The sequence below is a fragment of the Thamnophis elegans genome, chromosome 4 (assembly GCF_009769535.1).
Source record: "Thamnophis elegans isolate rThaEle1 chromosome 4, rThaEle1.pri, whole genome shotgun sequence".
Taxonomy (NCBI): domain Eukaryota; kingdom Metazoa; phylum Chordata; class Lepidosauria; order Squamata; family Colubridae; genus Thamnophis; species Thamnophis elegans.
In genome coordinates this window covers 88836058-88855402 of record NC_045544.1, presented here as the reverse complement: position 1 = coordinate 88855402, position 19345 = coordinate 88836058, and the positions used below count along the sequence as shown (strand labels likewise).

Genomic DNA, 19345 nt, shown 5'->3' with positions numbered 1-19345 from the left:
TAGCTCTTTTTTAACTGGACCAGAGGTTGAAGAATATCCATGTTTTGCTCATAGCAAATTCTTCTAAGCTTATTGACACTCCATCTTTCCTTTTAAAAAGAATGATTTTCTTTTTATAATTATTTTGAAACAAGATGAGAAAAGAGAAGAGAGAGACAGAGACAGAGAAAGAAGAGAACCCCTTTTATTGAACTCCTTATACCTGAAATATATTGGGCCTTAAAATATATATTTTAAGTAATTTATTTCTTCCAGATGGCTTCATTGTTTTTACTTTGTTTCCTAGTTGGTTCTTACTCTACTGATCTGATTGATATATTATTTGTCTTGGGTATCAAATATATATCGTAAGTTTTTATTTTTTTGTACTGAATTTTAATAGCCGCTGTCTCTTTTAATAGAAAAGGAAGATGAACATATTTTGAATTACTTAGTTAATATGAAGACATGCGAGTGAAAAATATTTTTATATACCACCTTACATCATTCCCCAGGATAGTTCTGGCAATTTCTTAACTATCCAAGATCAATTTTTAAATAGTTTTTTAGTTATTATAAATAGTTTTAGTTATAATAAAAATTTGGGCAAAGTCAGAAATGTCATTGTTATTCCCAGGAATTTTAACATTCTTTTTATTTATTACAACTTTTGAATATAGAATTAATTTAATCGGAAATTACACATCACAAACAATTTTGGGAGCACTTTTTCATTATCTGGTACCTATGAAACAGCATAGTTTTTACCGAAAAAGTTTGAAGGAGCAAAGGTACAGGCGGTGTCTTTTAGCTAAGTATGTTGATATGCCTCCACCTTCTGAAAAACTGCTAGCCTGAAGGTGGTAGATAAGTAAGTTTTATATGGTGTAAAGGCAAATCCTGATTCATAACATATTTGATATAATCTCTTATCAGTATTTTCATTCTACTAAGGTAGAAATGAGATTTTTTTTTACTGGGGAAGGATTACAGGAACAGACTTCCACTTCCCACAATCTGTTCAAAAGATTCTAATTACATTATGATATTATAAAAAGTGATGGATGGTGAAGCAGATACTTTAATTAGCCTTCTCATTTGTTTGGATGAAAAGTCTTATGATTCTTAACAGGTGGAGTTGAACAAGTGGGTTTCTTTGTGATATACCAATATTGTTATAATATGATACTTTAAAATATAAAATACAAAGAAGTCAACTGCCCATTTGGTCTCTACATGTAGTAAGTTATCTTTCCCAAGTTTGATTTCCCTTATTAAGTGTCATATTAATGATTTATCTTAGCAGTATTATTAACAGCAAGTAGCCAAGTAATGTATGTATTTATGTCAGCATAATAATTTTAGGGAGTTTTGTATCTATATTAATGAATATGAAAATATGTATACATTCTAGTGTTGAAGCAGTTGTGTTCCTTGCAGAGCAGAATAAATATTTCTTATAATGTTTGGCAGTTATTTCTCTATTGCAAGAAAAACCAACACTCAATGAAGCAAATATATGTACTCTTTTTTCCCTAGATTCAAAGAAGATGGCGAGGCTATTATGTCCGAAAATATATCCATAATTATTATGCGCTAAAGAAGTACTTGGAAATTGTTGCATTGAATAATGAGATGGTCAGGTAAAAATGAAAGCACTGATAGTAAAATAGATATTTTCAAATGGTAACTTTAAAATAGATTTAAATAATTCATAATGCTAATTAGATTATTCATCACGGAAAGAATTGCCTTCTTTATCTCAGTATGAAAACCGGTCTATTTTATCTTCTACCTAAGTGTGTGTTTTCAAATTATTATTTCATTTATACCAGCATCCAGGTAAGTATGATACAATTGGACCTACTTGAATTGGAGCAAAACTGAAATGCATAAAACAGAGAATTTCTCTGCGTAGAAAAAGTACCATGGACCTCTTGAGCAAGTGAATCTGCAGAATAATGCAGTACTCTTAAAAGTTTCCTATTGCAACCTATTTGTGACCTGTAATTCTGAGCAAAGGATGAGGCAAGTCCTATGGGGCTAGGATAATTCTGTGCAGGATCAGTATTATCTTTCAGTAGGCAGAGCTGCCAGGTATAGGCAAGGAATACATATTGTCATCTACTACCCTGAGAAAATCTGCCTTGAGCCCAAGATTAGTATAATCCCTTTTCCTCCATTGTGAATTAAGCTATCGATTTAAAATCAATTTTTCAAATTCCATCCTTTTTATTTCTCTGACTTTATTTTGCTTTAGAACTAAATCCCGAGCCAGCATCTGTATCTTTATATATCACTCGGTGCAGTGATGGGATTCAGCCAGTTTGCACCACTTCAGAGAACCAGTTGTTAACTTTCTAGGTAATTTGGTGAATTGGTTGTTGGAAGAAATCATTAGGGCAGAGAACCGGTTGTTAAATTATTTGAATCCCACCACTGACTCGATGTTTTTTTTTCCTATTCTAATGTTGAAATAATGGGATAAGCCTCATTTGGCAGATATTTTCTTTTCTTTTAAGCAACTCTGGGAGACAATTTACATTTACTTTAACCTTCTGGAAATAGTTTTTGTTCAGATGAAATATGCTGTGTTGCTATAGACCAATGTACTGTACATTTTGTTATTGTAGTGATAATGGCATTTTGCCTGGTTTAACATTCACTGTTCATACAAATAATAAACATGTAGTTAGAAATTTAATGCCATTTGGAAACCTATAATTGATGTTATAGTCGTGAGATCAGAAAGCTAGATGTCTGGAAAGGCCATTTTGTCATTATATTTATGTAACACGTATATAGGATAATGTTTTCATAGGGATACTGTGCCTCTCACAAAAGATAAATTGGTTTGATTAATTTAAAGGCTGAGTATGCATTTGCTAGAGGTGCATACTTGTAACCTATCGCCTCATATGCAAAAACTGCCCCGGGTTATGAATAAGAAAATGATTTCATGAAATTAAAAACTAGTCTCATAGATAGAGATAGGCAGCATTCAGAAAATATTATGACACTCATAAAAGGTTTTTTTAGTACACAGATTCCTTTTTAGTGTTTCAAATACACAGTGGTTTTAACTGTTCTTTAATGTTTTACTAGATGCAATCAACTGAAATATATTATTAATTCTAGAAATAGATTAAGTTAATGAGAACCTGTTAGCCACAAGCTTTTTGCTGTGGCTTGTGACATTAAACTTCATTCGAAATAGGGTTACACTGGAGACTATTGTATCAAGTTAGAAATTAGGAGACAAACATGAGATTCCCAACTGTATTGGACTCATAACATGGTTGTAGGAGTGTTCAGAATTTTCAGAGAAAAAATAATTGGAAGAGGTGCTTGTGCTTTGCTCCCTTGTCACTTGTTCCCTTAAAGTCTATTCCAAGCTGTTCAAACTGTACTCAAGCTGCCTGAGCTGTTGAATTCAAACAGTTGTAAGAAGAATAACTGGGGCACTATATTTATAACAGAAAAATTGCCAGACAGCATCAACAACATATGCTACCTCCCATCAAATATTTCTGTGGGTATATAAAAAATGAATTTTAGATTAATTAACATTAGCATTGTTTGTAGGTTTTTAGAAATAATTTTATTAAAAGTGCAATTGGAAAAGCAAAAGCTAATATGAACTACAATAAATATGAAAATGAAAATTGCAGGAAAAATGAAAAAAAGGAAGTAAAAAGGAAAACAGAACAAAAAAGAATAAAAAAGTAACTTCCCCCTTTATCACAAGTACATTTTTATTAAATTAACAGTATTTCTTAAGATAGAACAAATGCACTCTCCTTCCCATTACTGATCCTTTACTACCCAACACTAAGGCCTTGTAATTCATTCCCACTCCACAAAAGTCTCTTATGGCTACCCAAAATAATTACATAATTGTTCTGTCCCCCCTTCACGGCTCTTAACAAACGGCAAGCAGGGAAACTTAAAAGGAAGTCTGTCTTTATCAGTTCTCGGCTCAGACTGGCTTCGAGCCCAAAAATAACATTAATACAGTCTCTAACGAGATAACAGAATACAAAACAACTCTTACAAGCAATGCACTTCTCCAAGTGTAGCCTTGAATCAGGATTACAGGAAACACAAAGCACTTATCCAAGTGTATCTTCCATAAACCACGATTGACGATCAAGCAATGTTCTACCAAACAAGGAAGGCACGAAGGAATGTTGACTCCTGCGACTCGGGCATGGCAGCATCCGTCCTTTTATCTCCAAACCTGCCCCTAACAAGCCCCAGCTGCATAATGAATCTTGTATCCCGAAAAGTTTCACAGAAGACATCTTCTGTCACAACACATAATTATATTAAAACCATGGTCAAATAAACTGATTCTGTATTCTTTACATGCACTTGTAACAATCTTTTATTCCATTAAAATAAAGTCTTCTTGCTTGATTTCTTTGATTTTCTCTTATTCTCAGCAAATCATTAAAATCTTTAACAGATCTGTTTTGTAAAAAAAGAAATTATCTAAATCACTGTCTTGAATTAATACTTCTATGTCCTTTTCAAATATCAAAATATTAATCCATCTTTTTGCATATAATTTTGTCATTTGAACACCATTTACAATCTTCCCTCCTGGCTTCTCTGGAATGGTAACAGCTAAAAGCTGCTTGGCAGGTTGATTCAGCCCTGCTTGGGACTGGGTCCCTCTGAGCCAAGCAGCTCTTCCACTTTCAAAGAGGCTGACTGAAAATGTCTTCTGTGCATGGAGTCTCAGGGAATTCCTGAGCTGCACTGGCTAAATGAAACGTGGATCCAAAGGCCAAGCCCCATTCAGCCTAACCCTAGCCCTAACCCTAACCCCATTCAGCCCACCCAAGGAAGGAATTTTCTTCTGCACTTGGAGTAAAAGAGTTACCTGCCCCACTTCAGTTGGCAGTTGTTTTCTCCATTCAGTTAACAACTTCAACTATTATCATAGAGTGGAGTGGTTATGTGGGTGTTTACTTAATGACCACAATAACTTTCAGCTAAAATTCCAGGCCCAGTTGTGTTTGTTAAGCAAAGACTACCAGTAGAAAGTAAATCTAGTCAGAAGATTAGTGACTATTCTTTTTTGACCAGACACGGTGTTAAAATATAACCCAATCCAGGCATTTGATATTGGCTCCAAGGCACGGAAAAAGAAGAAAGAAAAAATAGGTATTGATCTTATTCATTGAGACTAGATGCTGTACAAATACAGATTGGACTAAGATATTTTGCTAAGCCATGGTTTATTTTAATTAGTTTTTGTTGAATTCAGTATGTAATTAGGTTCATAGAACATGCTAAGCCAAAACTAAATAAAACATATTGTACCGTAGCAAAATCTTTGAACTCAGTTAAAATGTTGGAAAAAAATAATAGATAAGCTCAAAATGTCATTTCTTTAAGATTTTTTTTAATGATGCGGTGAAAAAACTGGAATAAAAAAGTATTTTATTGAAAGAATCTTTCAGCAAAAATAATTGTTTAACTCTTGTGTATTTATTAATGTGGAAGAGTAAAGAACCAGTAACAATGTTAAGGCTGTAGGAAACACATTTTTAAGTTTGACTTGAAAATTTTACAGTCAAAAGTGCTTATTAGAAGTAGGTGGGGTTTTTATGTGCAACCAGAAGTGTTTTTCACCAATTTCATTTTATTCAACTAACTGGTGTATATTTTCCAAATATGAAAAATAAACTTAGATAACAAACTATACTTGAAGGTCTAATGTGGGGCATTTAGTCTCTTAAGGAATGGCAAATAAAAACACAAACTATTTTCCATTTTTAACATTTGTTATGCATATCTTTCAGGGACAATTTCAGGTTCTGTTCAAAATGATTTCAAGATAGAGCAACCTTACCATTATAATGAAACCATTCTAGAGAATAGTGAAATAATTTGGAGGCTAATGTTTTTGCATTAGTTTATGGAGTTCGTGATTCCAACGCTAAAATTTCAATGACTGTTTACACTGTGATTGCAATAGATTTTACACTCTCCTTTATCTAACGTAGAATCAACTGTACAGTAAGGAGAAAAGAAGGAAAAGGTGCATTTTTATTAAGCTCTAACATATCATTGGCTGTCAGGCTGGCCTTGTTATACTGTCCATCCTCATTTAACTATCCCACAAGATCTCTTAATGAAGTTAAGCCCCAAGTTCACTCCAATAATTCTGTGGCAAGAGTTTGTGCAATGTAACAATTCATCACTTGTCAGGAAAGCACTTTTAGTTTATACATTTAATAAGGGCATCCTCTAGCTTGGTTAATTAGAAGTGAACAGTTTGCATATTTACTAAATGTGGAGTGTCATTGCCACCACGGCCTATTGCCTACATGAATTATTTCTCTATCTGCAATAAACAGCTGGGTAATTATTATTGCCATAATCAGATAAATTCCCTCTGTAAGGCTTTTCTTACATGGCAATTCTTTGAACTCATCCAAAGCTGAGCAAAATTTATGAACTCCAGCAGCTAGCCTGGTTTGTTATACTTTGGTGTCCCTATTTCAAGGACACATGTAGCATCATAAATATTGTATCAATTAAGAGTATAAATGTGATTACCTACATATTATATATTAATATATTTGGTTTATCAAAGTAGAAGGTTTTGGTTGTAAGATTAAATTATAGTGATATGGTTATTATAAAATTGCAAACAGGGACAGGTTTAATCTAGGGTCTAGAGTAAGAGAGCCAAAGACTTAATCTGAAAAGACAAATGATGGACAGAATAAATATTTCTACATTAATATTGATAACTGTATAATTGTAGTGCTTTTATAAGCTTTTCCTGAATTTTAGCAACAGCAGTTTTAACAGGTGATTAAAACTATTTTATACATTGCTTTCTAATTACTGTATTAAAAGAATTTGTAGGAATTAGACTATTAAGAATAATTAAATACAAGTAAAAAATAAATTCATTTCATCACTAGAAACAGTATACTGAATCAATGAATTAATACAGTACCAAGTACTATCTGTTTTACTTTCTGTGCCTTTCCAATCATTGATGAAACATGCATTCTGCTTTTCCAACATTGAGCTGTAACTCTTCTCTTGACCCTATTAATGAAGAAGAATAAATTTGGGTTCATTTATAACACTAAGCCACACTTTGGTTTATATTTTTCACATAAGGCAAAACATCTTGTTTGAATCCCAGATCAGGAATCGATTCTGAAAACAATATATTTATAAACCCAGAAAAGGGAGAGGGGGACAAAGGACTAGCTTCCCTCCCACATTTTCAATACATTTTCCCTGTGTTTAGTTATTTTCTTAATAAAATCAGAGACGTCAGTATGAAAGTTCTCATGAAAAACTAAACATCATGATACCTTGCTTTTACAGCCTAGCCTAGTGCTTTTCATGGGAGTATCAACAATGATTGTAGATGGTATTATAAAGCCTATGGTGATGCCAATTCAACACACATGCCACTTGTGTACAAACCATGGTTGATTTCAGTTAGTACCCCATGCTTTGAGTTTGATGCTATATAACTAATAAAAATTCTCACCTGTTTCCTCTCTTGGATCCACATCTTATCCAAAGCCTGTCCAAAGACAGTTTATAATGGCTAACTTTAGAAGAAAGGTGTCAAATAGTGGCTCACTACATTCCTGAATGTGACCTGAGCTACTTTAAAATGTGGTTGAGAAATATGAAACAAAATAAAAATATGATAGCAATAGTACTTAGCAGTAGCACTTAGATTTTCATACCACTTTACAGCTTTACAGCCTTCTCTAGGTGGTTTACAGAGTCAGCATGTTGCCCCCAGCATAATGATAAAACATAAGTAATATTGCATTTTAAAACTAAATAATAACAGATTTAGTCATGAATCACCCTAAAACTCCAGACTCATAACTCATGAGGAATCCTGCACAACTTCACCATATTGACTTAATTCCAGCAGCAGGGATTGCTTGGTGTTGCCACGATGTAATTGAGCTGGAACTCAACATGACAGGAGTGCTCTCTCAGTCTGTACTGCAGCACAGTTGTGAATGTTGCAACACTGAAAGTTTTTAAGAAGAGACCATTTGCCTGAAATAGTATAGCATTTTCTACCTAACGGGGTTGGACTAGCAGACCTCCAAGGTCCCTTCCAACTCTGTATTCTGTTCTGTTCTGGTAGGAAGGAAAAGAAAGGAAAAATGGTTACCAAATATTGCTTGCAGTTATCAGTGACTACTGAGTTTATATTGTAATCTAAAGCTGAGTATTAGTCAGAAAGCCACCGAGTGACTTTGGGACAGTTAGGAAAAAAAGAATTCCCAAGTCACTTCTAAAAATGATGCCAAAGAAAGTGCAGAGAGCAGATGCCAGGAATCTGCAACCACTTGAGGACAAAACTTTCAAGCATGTATAGGACATGCTATTATGCTTTCTAGTTTCCATACTTTAAGAAATACATAAATATTTTGACATGTCAGTATTGTATCTATATGTAATTTATTCTTGTTTTTGGCATACAAATTTATGCTAGGTTTGGGAAAACCTGGACAAAATATTTCCCCCTTCAGCATGCAGCATATCAGAAGTTAGAAGGAACATTGCAGGGAGGTGATAAATGTGAGTAGGAGTAGAGGAAGTGGTTTACACAATAATTAGGCAGATTTTGTAGTAGGCTTGAAGGAAGCTCAAACTTGTGGTATGTGTGTTTGCGTCTCTGTCTGTGTGTATATATATATGTGCATGTGTTTAAATAAAATACACATAATATTGAAGAAAATGAATCACCTTAATAATACATTCATTTTTATGTATTAATTCTATCTAATTCCTAGGTGATTTAATGTGTTGATATACTAATAAAAAGAGGATATAAGTTTAATAAACTTCCATTCTCATAGAGGTTAAATATGTGGGCTTAAAATTATTTGCAAAACTGTCATTATAAATAAGATTAAATATGTGGTGCTGGTATTGCTTTTTAAGGCCATTAAAAGAAAAAACCTGGGGATTAATATGGACTTTAGGCCTCCAGGAGCCTTTAGAGTAGAAACAACCAACACATTCATTTATCATTTTAGAAGTTCATGGTACTACAAACTTGGAGAATTCCTGCTTTACTGCATCTTGGTTCCTATACCCTCTTCCCCCATAGCAGATTTTTTGCCCCAATATAAGGATGGTTTAAGATCAAGCCCATATGAGAGACACACGCATATGCAGACAGAGAGAATGTTTTTAATTCACCTTTATGCCTAGCTGCTATTTAGTAAATAATGGCCAACCATGCAATTTAATCCCATCTAGTCTAGCTCTATAATAGATCAGATTAATCTGCTATAGATTTTCCTAAGTAATTGTCAGGATAATTGAACTGTCACAATCCACTATTTTTGAGATGGATAGGAAATGTGTGTTTTATATAGAGTGTAAATACCCAGAAATTATTTTGTTTGCAGAAGAAAAGCTAAGCAGAAAATAATATTTATTCAGGTAGAAAAGCAGATTGAAAGAAAACAAAGCTTCAAGAGTTTAGTGAATATTTCACTAGGAGCACTTCAGATGATCATGTTCTTGATGTCAGAAGTCAAGACCATCTATTGAAACTAATGGGGACAGATTCGTCGTCAATAAAAATGCTTTAATAAATTCATAGCTAAACTTCTGATTTCACATATTATAGCCAGTAATTTAGATGGTTTTAAAGGATAGGATATGTTCATTTATTTTGGCTTTAATAGCCTCCATGTTGCATAACAACCACAACAAATGGGCTGTACACAAAACTGTAAAAACAGAAGTCTCCAAACCATCAATATAAAAAATAATGAGAACACAATAAAAATTCATGGCATACCAGAGCAACACTCTTCCTCACTGTCCTATTGGGTTCCATGCTACCTTAACACTTAGAGGAAAAGCCAACGTTCAAGGTTTCAGAAAGACAAGGAGGGTGTGGCCCTGCTGGATCTCTAGTAAAAAGGTTCCACACGATAAGGTCAACAGCAGAGGAGCCATGTTTTCCAGGCCCCACTAGATTGTTACATTTAAGGGAAGGGACCCGACATGCACCCATCCTACCTATGGTTGGAATGCATAGATACTCTCAGGTGATACCAAACTGTTAACTTCTGTCATGTCATTTAGGGCTGTAAGGTAATAACCAGCACCTTGAATTGCATCTGGAAAAATTGCTGCCCAGAATCAGCACATAATGGCAAACATGGATTTCAGCAGGACCTTGTATTAAGTGTGGAACAGAAAGCCCTTCTGAAATGTTTTTGAATATAAGTAGCTCAGGTTGGTAATTGGACTGTTGGTCTGAGCACCGAGCTTGGCAATTTAGTTGCAAATGTTTCGTCATCATTCGAGGAGACATCATCAGTGCACTTTGAATTGGGCTCGTCTGTCAGAGCACTGGTCTTTAAATACCATTTTATGTGATGCAAATTAGTGTGGATGTTGTTTGTTCGACTGCTTTTGAGTCATGGTCTGACTTCGGACTGTGATTGGCTGGCTGTTGTTACTGAAGCATGTTCAGAAGAAAGCCCTTCTAATCAGAAGGCTACCACTAGAACCCATCTAATCGCATTGCAAATGATGTTCCAGTTGGTGATTCTTGGAAACAATACAGCTAACGTAAATGCTAGAAATATTTCTGCTAAAACAGATGGGATGCCAGATGTTGGGATCCATAAATTACAAACAAAAACACTCTTGCCTTTCTTCTAAGGATTTGGTGTGTGACAGAAAATGTTACACAAGGTGCTGCTTGGATCCTGTTGTTACAGCAACTGTAATGGATGACATCTTTTCCTGGCGCTGTCTTTTAAAACCTCTGAATTCTTGCTTCAGCTCCCTTTGGTCAATGTTCCTTAGAAATGCTAAGTTCTGGGTCAAGATTAGAACACCTGCAAAGGGACATGCTCTAACTAAAGGGGTGAATACTTGAAAATGTGCTTTTTTTGTTCCTGTCGCAATTCTGTGGAACAGTTTTCCCTATCCCCAAAGAAAGATAATCTCTTCCTTGTTGGAATTTAGGAACAAATCTGAAATGATTTTCTTCCATTACACTTTTGTATCTTAATTCTTAAATCTGGCTATTAATATGTTAGCTGTGGTTGTATATTTTATGCTTTTATTGCAATTTTCTGTTTTATGGCTTTATGTCATTTAAATTATTCCAAGACTCCCAGGGTTTTTTTATTTGAACAGCATAGAAATTACTATTGTCTAAAACCCTTATAGAAAAAAAGAACACCTCACATTTCTGTATTATCTATTCTAGCGTCATATCCATTCTGTAACTAAATCTATATATTACTTTGTTTCTCAATCAGGTGTTTATTTCCTTTCCTCTTCAGTTAGTATGACCAGTAGCTTCTATGGCTAGGAGATAAAACGAAATGAAGTCCAGTACATCTGGAGGAACCAGACTGAGGAAGGATGATGTAGTAAATTTATATTTACATATTTTAGTTCTGCTAATTTACCCCAACATTACTTGTTTTCTCCATATGCTTTAGCAAGATGGATGTCCTTTGGGTCCCTTTCTTGGAGCAATGTTACTGATAGGACACAATGTGAGTCTTTTTCATTGCATCATCTGTTCTCTAGAATGACACTCCTTTTCCCCACCAATATACGGCTAGCCCTTATCCTGCTAGTTTTCAGAGAGGCACTAAACTTTGATTCTTTCTTTGGGCATTGGGCCCATGTTGATTGAAATTCCCGTAAGAAAAAATAGGGTTCCTGATTGCCTTTTAATTTTTATTGCTGGTTTTAATTATATGGACTTTTTACTATGGACTTTGTTGTTGTTTATTTATACGTTGCCCATACACAGCCATGTACATTTCCTAAATAAATAAAATAATTTGGATTTGTACATAGTAATGATATTCAAGAGTAAAAACTATCATTTATTTAGTAGATTGTGTTGTGTTGTGTTTTGTTTTATTAAGCACTTTTTTGGCACAGCCTAAGTTTTCACAGTTAATACAGAGGATTTGGAAAATCTATGAAGAATAGCATAATACAAAATAGTGTGTCCATGAAATATGTACAGCTATACCTTTGTATGCTTTTTATTAGCTACTCAAAGTGGTAGTGGTTTCCAAGACTAGTCAGCAATTTTAAAAAATGATAATTACTAAATAAGAGATATGTGCACCAATGTTGACAGGTGTAATTGTTTAAAAATTGGAAAATGTTTTATGTTTAATAATATTGTTGCAAAAGTGTTCATTTTATTCACATTTTAGGGCTGAGCTGTGCTCTTTAAGGACAAAGAAAGGTCACCAGTCTCTCCAACTCCTAGTTCTTTGTCAAAAGTGGACACAGTTAATGAGGTTGATTTGGTACGGCACAAATTCTCAGACACAGATAGAGATCCTTTCAATGGAAACAAATTTGTTTGGCTTTACCAGGTTACTTAGCGATTAATAATAGCCTTGAGATGCAGGTCAAAAAGGTCAGTGTACCCACTTGCCAACACAATCTAAAATGTGCAGGAACTCCAGGTCTTCAGGCACTAAGACCTCGAAAGGCTATGCATAAAGTAAAACAGGCTATTTTCCAACTTCTTTTTTCATATTAATAAGCAATTTTCAAGAGAAGTGTGGTAAAATGGGGGCCATGCCACTCTAAGTAATTCATTTATTTTGCAATTTAATCTTATGTTGGAAAAAAATTACACTGCTGCAAAAGCAAAGCATGGTGATTTTTAAATGTCAGTATGTTTCATAAGTAACCTTGTATGAAATATTGTATAAGGAACCTTTAACAGTAAGCGGCAACAAAAAAAAATTCCTGAGATCAAAACAGAATATCTTCTTCTATCTTTAATTCATTTCTGTTTGTTTTACTTTTATCTTGAACATTTAGCAGAAATGTGCAAGATTTCTTAGCATGTATTCATATACTATGCACCATGGGTTAATATTTAATTTTAAAAAAGACACAACAGCATGTAGATTTTTAGAGGGTGTTATGTAGCTTTGATAGAATTTTTCCCACATTGTGCTCTTGACATAAATAGATCTCATCACAGCAGTTGAAATATTTAGAATTGCAGCATGCTGCATATGCTCCAATTCTTGGCTAGACAGAGTTGATTCACACGTTTCAATATTTGTTTGAATAATTCTATCACCTGCCATGAGTGTGTAGTTAGCTGTGAAGCTTCTACAAGTCCCGGTAAGAGAGAGTCTTCTATCAAAGTAGTATAGTGAGCCTATCTGATCCAAGGCCCTCTCAGTCTTGTATTTCCTTCTAGTTATCAGCACCCATTCTGTCCCTTCCTTATCAACAGAACTGATGCAGTATTATGTTGTGAAGGTTCGACCTCTTAAAGAAATATTTGATCCTGTACCTTTAATTTAATTAAAAGCTTTAATTCTTCAGAACTTTTAAAACATAAGGCAATATTATGCATGTTTATTCTTTTTGCCTTATTTCACAATTTTCTCCATATACAGTACCTTCAAGTTGGGCACTATGTTAATTTTCTCGATTAGAAATGCTAGCTTGCCTAGAATAATATAAGAATGTTTGAGGTAAGTCCAAGATTTTGTTGTGCTTATAATGTATTAGTCAAACAATGCTATCACTGACCAGTGCTATCCTTATCATTAGTGGGAAATACTGTCTATATTATTGGTTTTGTTAAGGCTGCTAATATATTCCCATTTTATCAATTTTAGTAGAAGTATTATATGCTATGGTTTAATTGACCTATGTCATGATGAGCAAAGCAATGAATATATGTGGGCCCATTTGGGGATGACCATGACTCCTAGAACATTGCAACTTGGAATTTAAACAAAGTAAATGGTAAACACTATGGTAAATGTAAACACTATGAAAAATGAGAAATAGATACCGTGTTTCCCCCAAAATACGACATGTCCTCATAATACAGCCATGCCACATTTTTCTGTTGGGCACAAATATAACCCCCCCCCCTGCATATAAGCCCCCTGGACAACCCCCCACCTCTGGCCAGGCAGAGCGCTGCTCACCAACCTAGCAGTATCCCGAAGGTGCCAAGCCGCGGGAACCTGAGGTGAAGCAAAGGTGATCACGTTGCTTGGTGCCTTCGAGATACCACTAGGTTGGTGAGCAGCACTTTGCCCAGCTGAAGAGAGGGGTTGCCAGGCAGCTGCTCTCTTGCGAGCGGGCTCCCAAAGAGCTGGGCACAGCCTCATGGGCGAATGGCTGTGTTGCGCTGTCGCAGCAGCGCAACACAACAGCCATGAAGCAACCATGCTCATGAGCAGCCACCCAGCAAACCCCCTTTGCAGCCAGGCACAGCGCCATTCACTGACCTAGGGGTATTGCCAAGCCGCATGAGCGCCTGTTCATTGCTGCCCGGCTCCTGCGGCTTGGCGCTTCCAAATGCCAGTGAATGGTGCTCTACACGGCTGGAAAGAGGGGTTGCGTGAGCAGCTGTTCTGCTCTTGCTCGCCCACCTCCCAGCCACATGATGCATGTCCCAGCTCTCATTATGGAGCCAGGGCACCTGCACCACCGCCACCATCCCAGCTTGGCTTTTTCTGCGGCTTCCAACCCGAGTCTTTTGGCAGTGGCTGCTCTGGGCGCACACTCTATGGTTGTGGGCCAGCTGCCTGCAGAGCGTACAACTATAGAGTGTGCGCCCAGAGCGGCCACTGCCGAAAGACTTGGGTTGGAAGCCACTGAAAAAGCCAGGCTGGGGGGACTTCCTGGGGGCGGAGTCTGTCGCCAAAGAGGGCTCAACGGAGCTCCTCTCAGAGATCTGGTCTGTATATCTAAATAAGATCATAGATATCACCCCTTTTTGGCTAGAAAGGGGCAGGGAGTAGCTCTGTGGCTAGGGTCTATTCGTAATTCACAGCCTTTTTCTTTTTTTTGGCTGTGGACGGAGATTAGATCCAGCGTAAGCGGAGCCTTTATCTCCAGCCAGTTCTTCTCAGCTGCTTTTTTTTGCAGCCCTAGGCGACCCCCCCCCCCCCAGGACAAAGCAAAGTTGTTTGAAGCTAGGATTAATACGGGCGGGTCCCACCCCTGTGAGATTTATGCTTTTATTACTATCTTAAATACCAGCCTCATTTGTCCTAGAGGCTTCTTTGTTTAAACGGACTTCAAAATGGCGATTTCTCTCCGTTGGTGACTGATAGGGGATGTACTTAGCCGGCTTTACCTTCCTGCAGACCGCTCCTTAACAAAATAATTTTTTTTGGGAAACAGAGGGGAGCGAGAGCGCTGTTTATTTGTTTATTTATAATGGCACCCAGGTCAAAATCGAAGCATCTCTCTACGAATGTGCTTAAAGAATCTACGAATGAATTTAAAGAATCTACTATGAAATCGCTGCCCTTGTCTCCTACGCCCTCTACTGGAGAATTCTTAACACAGGAATTTTTCTTTCAAATGCTCAATGACTTTAAACAAGAAATTAAAGAATTTGTATTGGAGCTATATGGTAATTTAAAGTCTAAGATTGCCCAAATGAAGGCGAATACGTTTGTAGCCGTGTCTGCCCTGACAGATTATACCGCTGAAATGGAGAATAAATTGGAAAGCTTGGAGGAGGCTAATTCTAATTTGACTACTAATATCCAAACATTACAACAAAAAATTAGAGATACTCAAGAACAGCTCGTTATGATAAACTTTAACAAGAAGGCATTTGCAATAAGAGTCAGAGGATTCCGCGAAAAGGAGCGAGAGAATCTGAAACAGACCTTTGTTGAAGCCTTCAGCCATGCGGTGGGAAGCCCGGGACTTAATTTTGATTGGCAGATTCTGAAAATCTATCGCCAGAATTCGTTGGTAGCGGAACAGCGACAGCTCCCGAGGGACATAATTATATATTTCTCCACAAAAGAATCCAGAAACGCGATCATGCAAAAGTTTTACAATAACAGGTTGCGAGTTGATGGCCAGGATTTGATTGTCTTCAAAGAAATACCATCCCAGATGTTAAAAGCAAGAAGAGACTATACTTTCTTAACTAAAGAGCTTAGAAATCATCAGATTCAATATAAATGGGAGGCCCCAGCCGGCATTACGGTCACATTTGAGAATCAAAGACTTCGTCTCAATTCTGTTTCGGAGGCTCGAGATTTCTATTACAAGACTTTGAAGGCGGGACTTCCTGATTCACTTGGAAAAGAGGAAAGACAAGCCGAAGGAGAAGGCAAGCAGCAGACCACATGGCTGCAAGATGGAGGGGGTAGCTCTCCCTCTCTCGGAGAAGCAGAAAAGCGGAGATCGAGGATTTAGACATTCTAAAATATTCGTCAAAGTTGTGGATTGAATGGGGGTTTGCGACCTCTCTCCGGTAGAAAAAGCGGAATCGGATATTGGTGGGGTGATGCTGAATGTATATTTGTAAAATGCATGCAGAATGATTTACGCTGTTTAAATCCTGTTAGAAGGGGAAGTTTGATGAGATTATTTTAAAATAGAAGGTAAACTGATTCTTGTTTAAAGTATTATTTGAATATGTGGAATGATCCATGCTACTTAATTTTTATTAGAAGGGAAAGCTTGGTGAGATTATTTTGAGCTAGATTGTAAACTAATGTCTGCATAAATTTGATAGTGGTAAATATCAGAGAAGCAAGGGATGAGGGTAAAATGCATGCGGAATGATTTACGTTGTTTAAACCCTATTAGAAGGGAAAGCTTGATGGGATCATTTTAAGATAGAATGCAAACTGATTTTTGTGTAAAGTAATATTTGATCCACGCTGTTTAAATTTTACTAGAAGGGAAAGTTTGGTGAGATTATTTTGAGCTAGATTGTAAACTGATGTCTGCACAAATTTGTATAAATTTTGACTCTTGTGTGAATTACTGTTTGAAAATAAGGTTAAGAAAGATTATTTGGAGGGACTATGGGAAATAGTGGTAAATATTAGAGAAGTAAGGGACGAGGGTAAAATGCATGCGGAATGATTTACGCTGTTTAAATCCTATTAGAAGGGAAAGTTTGATGAGATCATTTTAAGATAGAATGCAAACTGATTCTTCTGTAAAGTAATATTTGAATATGTGGAATGATCCACGCTGCTTAAACTTTACTAGAAGGGAAAGTTTGGTGAGATTATTTTGAGCTAGATTGTATACTGATGTCTACACAAATTTGTATAAATGTTTATCTGAATATAAGGTTAAGGAAGATGAACTGGAGAATCTACAGGAGGATGGGGTAAATAACAAAGAAGCAAGAGACGAGAATAAAATACATATAGAATGATTTACACTATTTAAACATAAATAAAGATGGGGGGCTGAGCTTAATACAAAGAGTTATTTTTTTCTTTTTTTTCTTTTCTTTTTTTTTCTTTGTTTTTCCTTTATATAATTTGTATTTTCTTTCTATCTATTTTTTTTTATATATATTACTTTTATTTTTAATCCATACGATCATAAGATACTTTAGACAGAGGGCAGTGCCAGGTGTGGGCCCTGGGAAGTCGGGAGGATTAGGGATGGGGATTCATGGGGGGTGGGTGGGTGGGTGTTAATATAGTCTCAATAAGAAAAAGAATGCACTTGTATACGGTTGTTCTTTTTTTTTTCTTTCTTTATTTTTTTTTTCCTTGGTTTATTTTATTTTTTATCATATTATATTAATAAACAACAGTTGAATAAAGGAATACACCAAGGGGAGAGGTAGAGGGAAAGAAGAGGGAGGAGTAAGGAAGGAGTAAGGGGAATGTAAGGAGGGCGTGCTGGGAGCAAGGGGAGAAGGAAGGTTTGAGGGGAAAGGGAAGTAGGAGGGGAGTGTTAGAGGGAGGAAAGGAAAGTTGGAGGGGGAAGATGGGGTGTATGGAGGATGGAAGTGTCAGGTGGGGTTGTGATTGATGAGTTGTGTTTTCTTTTTTCTTTTGTTTTATTTCTTTTCTTATAGCAAATATCCAGTATATAAGTGACTGTAAAATGGAATGTGAAAATGAATAAAATATATTTGAAAAAGCCAGGCTGGGATGGCGGCGGAGGTGCCCTGGTTCCATAATGAGAGCTAATCCATACATCATGAGGCTGGGAGGTGGGTGAGTGAGAGCAGAACAGCCGCTCACGCAACCCTCCTCTCCAGCCGTGCACTGGCATTTGGAAGGCGCCAAGCCATGGGAGCCGGGCCACAGTGGACAGGCATTCACACAGCTTGGCGATACCCTAGGTCACTGAATGGCACTGTGCCTGGCTGCAACGGGGGTTTGCCGGGTGGCTGCTCGTGAGCATAGTCACTTCATGGCTGTTGTGTTGCGCTGCTGCGACAGCGCAACACAGCCATTCGCCCATGAGGCTGTGCCTGGCTCTTTGAGAGCTGTTTCGCAAGAGAGCAGCCGCCCAGCAATCCCAAAACAATAAACCCCCCAAAATAAAGCCCAAGCCATATTTTGTAGGTAAAAAGAAAATAAGACTTATTTTTTTGTCTGTACCCCCCCCCCCCCCTTCCCTGATTTGATTTGTTAGCCGCCCTGAGTCCCCTTCGGGGGAAAAGGGCGGCATATAAATATAAATATAATAAATGAAATTCTTGGGGAAACACGGTATGTTGTGAGCAAGTCAAGGGAGAAAAGTTATAATAAGACTGAATGAAAGTAATCTATGGAGTGAACTTGAATATATACAGGGAAAGGGAAAAGAAAAAGGTCTCGCTACTAAGATCAGAAATTATGAATTGGTATCATCTAGATTTTGGATGGATATGAAAGTTGGAATCCACACTTCAGTGCTAATTTCATGTTCTAGTGAATTATGATAGCAAAGAACCAGAGATAACGTTTGGGAAGGATTCTGCAATATTCTGAATTATGATAATGTAATGCAAGTTAATAAATAAAGAGGAAAATAATTCTGATTATTTAAATAATGGTCTGATAAATGGGAATGTATTGAGAAAGTACATAAAAAGTGATTGGGACATTCACAGATCAAGGATCGATGATAAGTGTGATGATATCATTAATATGTGCTTAGAAAAAAGTCTGTTTCAAAGGTCCTTTTTCAAGAGGCCTGGACTTTCTGGTTTTTCTTTGAAGACATTTCACTTCTCATACAAGAAGCTTCTTCAGCTCTGAGAGCTCTATATTAAGCAGTATATTAAAGCCAGTATATTAAAATATACTATATATAGATAGATGCCTATTAATAGGGATTGTTATTGTTCTATGGAATATGGATTGTGTCTGCTGTTTTTAATTGATTTGGAATATGTTGAAGTATTATAAATATTTACCCTACAGGAAGTGAATTATTTTTCATATTGTATTTTATGTAAGATGCCCAGAAAAAGGTCATAACATACTTAATTAACATTTATTAAATCTACATACTTCACTGAACAAAATTTATGTCTTTCACATACAAGGTTAATTTAAATTAGCTCTTTCTT

General features: G+C 36.3%; 1 protein-coding gene across 2 annotated transcripts in view; it reads left to right on the top strand.

The window, feature by feature from the left end:
- The window catches only part of SPATA17 (spermatogenesis associated 17), a 95586-nt gene that overhangs the window by 13311 nt on the left and 62930 nt on the right, over window positions 1-19345 (top strand). For both annotated transcript variants that reach the window (XM_032215695.1, XM_032215696.1), the window contains exon 5: window positions 1519-1622. In XM_032215695.1, the coding sequence (XP_032071586.1) occupies window positions 1519-1622 (104 nt within the window). The remainder of the gene's footprint in view (window positions 1-1518; window positions 1623-19345) is intronic.